General features: G+C 38.3%; 1 protein-coding gene across 1 annotated transcript in view; it reads right to left on the bottom strand.

Moving 5' to 3' along the window:
• The window catches only part of LOC107577142 (ras-associating and dilute domain-containing protein-like), a gene marked incomplete at its 5' end in the record, with an annotated part of 6,629 nt that extends 3,146 nt beyond the window's left edge, over nt 1-3,483 (bottom strand). The window contains 4 exons of the mRNA XM_016263250.1: nt 3-314; nt 1,879-2,057; nt 2,311-2,455; nt 3,460-3,483. Of these exons, the coding sequence (XP_016118736.1) occupies nt 3-314; nt 1,879-2,057; nt 2,311-2,455; nt 3,460-3,483 (660 nt within the window). The remainder of the gene's footprint in view (nt 1-2; nt 315-1,878; nt 2,058-2,310; nt 2,456-3,459) is intronic.
• Nucleotides 3,484-3,954: the final 471 nt, after the last annotated feature.

Genomic DNA, 3,954 nt, shown 5'->3' on the forward strand with positions numbered 1-3,954 from the left:
GCCGCCCCCTCCAGCAGACTGGCTTCAAGTTCGGCTTGGTCAAGACTCTGAGGGGTGTTGGGAGGCGTCAGCAGGCAGGAGGGGTCGAGAGCCAGACTTTTGTGGTAGCCCAGGTCTGTATTCCCAGACAGGCTGTTTTGGAGCTCCAGGCACTTGAGTTTCTGGGTCAGGACGGCCTCACATGAGCTTAAGTAACTGTGAGACCCCTGAAACTGAGGTGGTGTCATGCTGACATGTTGCTGATCCTTTGACTCTGAGTCTTGGCAGGTGATTGGTTCATATGCTGTCTCTTCTGTCAAGTTACTGCAGGAGCCCTGAATGCATCCGAAATGTAAAAAATAATTATCAGCCCGTATTTCAGGTCATTTCATTTATTTGTATAGCACTTTTCACAATACACAACATTTCAAAGCAGCTTTACAGAAAGTCATGCAGTTAATAATGCATTAGCGCTTTACCATAGAGCAAGCTTTAGGGCTGGGTGATATGACAACACGTAACAATTATTCGAGGGATCTTTCAGATTTAGATCAGGCTATATTGTATTTATAGTGTTGTCTAGTGGAGATATCAGAGAGTGCTGAAGCGACTCGGATACACATCTGAGCGTTCAAAGATTTTAATATTGGTCAGTTCTGTTCTATTAAGAGATTTAAATGTTGGTCGATTTTGTTCTATTAAAGGGATAGTTCACCCAAAAATGAAAATTCTGTCATTAATTACTCACCCTCATGTCGTTCCAAACCCGTAAGAACTTCGTTCATCTTCGGAACACACATTAAGATATTTTTGATGAAATGTGAGAGCTCTCAGACCTTGCATAGACAGCAACACAACTGTAATGTTCCCAGGTCCAGAAACGTAGTAAGGACATCGGTAAAACAGCCCATGTGACATCAGTGGCTCAACTTCAGTTTTGCGAAGCTACGAGAATACTTTTTGAGTGCAAAGAAAATGATGAACTTACGGGTTTGGAACAACATGAGGGTGAGTAATTAATGACAGAATTTTCATTTTGGGGTGAACTAACCCTTTAAGATTTAAATATTGTTTGGTTTTGCTCAAAGCAAGAGTAAAGGCCCGTTCACACCAAGAACGATAACTATAAAGATAACGATATTAGCGTCCACACCAGCGAACAATATCGTCTGTTTATTCTAAGCGCACGCGCGTCTGCCGCTTTAAATTCTCAAACTCGTGATAGCAGGATGGATTCTGATTGGCTGTCAATGTTTTTATCGTTCATCAGTTGGAAAAAAATCATTCTGAAAGTGATTCCAACGATATCGTTTCTCTGTGCCTTTATCGTTAATAGTTGTGGTGTGGACTCTGCTATTCTTTAATATTGAGAATGATTTTTAGAACTATATCTTTATCGTTATCGTTATAGTTATCGTCCTTGGTGTGAACGGACCTTGAGTGATTCTCAAGAAATATTAAGGAAAATTATGATCAGGTCTCGTAGGTTAAAAAGTCTGATGCTCAGGGAAAGTAATTAAGAAATTTAGACAATACTCAAGTTTTGTTGCAAGCGAGAGTAAACAATTTATAGAAAGTATCAATGAAGATGCAATTCCATTGTCTTAAGTGAAAAATAGCCATTTGTCAAACAATCTGAAATTTTTCAAATTTAATAGTCATTTAAGCAACAACATTGAGCAATCTAGGGTATGTTTTTAATCTTAATTAGTAGCGTCTTTCGGGCAGAATAACTATAGCAGAATGACTATACTGACTTTAGTTGCATATGACTTATTTCTAAACTACAGGGCAATGTTTCGAAATGTACCATCAAACACCAGTTTTAAACCATTGCAATAAATGCCTGTGCATTTTCTGTGGCGTCTATAAGGAATTAACAGGATGGAGGCGGTTTACCTGTGAGGGCTGCTGGTCAGACTGTGTCTGGCTGTCTGGGAGAGACTGGATAAACTCCTGCAGATGCTGGAGAGGAGTGAACAGTCCTGGCTCTGTGATGGGATTTCCCAGCTCCAGATAAAAAATGCTGCTGGGCAGGATTAGAGGAGGATGGTTGTCGAAACTTTCCAGGATATTAGCTAAGAGGAAAAAAAACATTTTTGTTGTCAAGCACTCAGGCAGAGGAACAGATAATCTCAGTAAACTAACGACATCACTTGAGCCTAATCTTTTAAAATAAATTAATCAATCACTTCACAATAAAACAGAAAAGGTTCTTAATACTGACAAGGCTGTTGGTATAATAGATTTGGAAATGACAATGGTTAAATATTGGACATTGTATCATTCAGTTACAGGATGAAGTGTGTGTGAATTCATATTTGGGCTCACAGCTATTGAGGGCTGCCGCTGAATCCTCTGGAGATGGCATCCAGCACGGAGGGCATGTCAGAGCTGTGTTGTACTCTCTCAGCATGTGATGCAGCTGTGCAGGGTTCAGATGAACAAACTCAGCTCTCAGAGTGGACCATGAAGCCTGTAAACGCATATATAGATGCATAGAAGAATGAATCTGCAAGGGGCCTGGTTGTGATTGGGTCAAATTCACACATAAAACTAGTTTTTGGGATAAACTGTACTGAGCTCAGTGAGTAATGTCAATTTCAAACCACTCCATGCACAGATTTCTCAGCACAGCTAACTCTATTCAGGATATAAGTGTTGAACATAAGTGTTGGTGCAAACCTGCTATCAGTTGGTGTGAACATTCACAGATTACACAAATCAATTTAGATGAAAGCTGTGTATAGTCTATATAACAATGACATGCCATGTTCTCTAATAATATCACTTGAAGGGAGTATGTACAAGGAAAAAAACCAAAGGACCTAAGACTGAGCCTTGTGGAATACCCTTCTTTAACATCGGAGCATCACATTTTACACAGTCACATTTTCACAAACTAACTGGTAGAATCTAAAGTAGGATAGTGCCTGTTTAGAAATGTTTACACAATATAGAATATTGTTGTTTTCTATATCGTCAAAAGTGGCACTAAGTTCAAGTAAAACAAGCAGAGAAATGCAACTCTGGTCAAATATCATGTAGTCTCAGTTAATTTCTATGCAATAATGACAATAATAGGGCGGACACACCTGTTTCTAGTATTTTTTATAAAGAATTGTAAATAGGTATACAATTATTCATTTTGCAAGGGTACATTATCTCTGACAACACATGCCTTGCTTTGACAAGCAAACTCTATACTCGAACAAGCAAAACATAATTAAAATACCACAAAGGAAATACAGCCAAAACAGTTAAACAAAGGAGAACTCCCCAAACAACACTCAACATTTATGTTTTCATTCTCCTTCAGTGGTGTCTTAAGAATAGCCGATCTTAATAACAGAGTAGTGTTTTCCTCTGTGTCATTTTGAATCCAGAACATAACAACATCCAGAACTTGTATGTAATTAAACCAGTCTCTTCACAAAATTTAGGAAACAGCGGCTGGGAATGAACATCATACAAACTCACCAGCACAACAGACTCCTGCAGAACCTGGCAGGATATGTTTGACACATGATTAAGGTTACAACTTAGTTTAATTCAGACAGATTATCTTTATTAATGACATTTTTTGTTTAGATTTTCAGTGCTCCTTGCAGTTTAATTTGAATAAAGAATACAGTTAATGTGCCTTATGCAAAAACAAAGACACTATCATATTTTAAATATGTAAGACAATCTTTTAAGCGTTGCGTACATTTTACAGATAATTGCATTGACCAATTACATATACATCTACGTAATGAAATGGTCTAGGATGAATGTAGTGGGAAAGTTTTAGCTGATGCATAGACATTTTTGAGAAAAGCCTCAAACACGTGATGGGTGGTGTCACATAAGTCTGGAAAAGCTGTGAGACAGACTGAAGTCAAAGCACAGTCATGCTGTTGCTTTCAACCATGTGCATTAGAAGAATGATAAATATTTAATGAAGTCAGGTCTGATATAAGGTTCTTGTTTTAC

This window comes from Sinocyclocheilus grahami, unplaced genomic scaffold (assembly GCF_001515645.1).
Source record: "Sinocyclocheilus grahami isolate Dianchi unplaced genomic scaffold, SAMN03320097.WGS_v1.1 scaffold5244.1, whole genome shotgun sequence".
Lineage (NCBI taxonomy): Eukaryota > Metazoa > Chordata > Actinopteri > Cypriniformes > Cyprinidae > Sinocyclocheilus > Sinocyclocheilus grahami.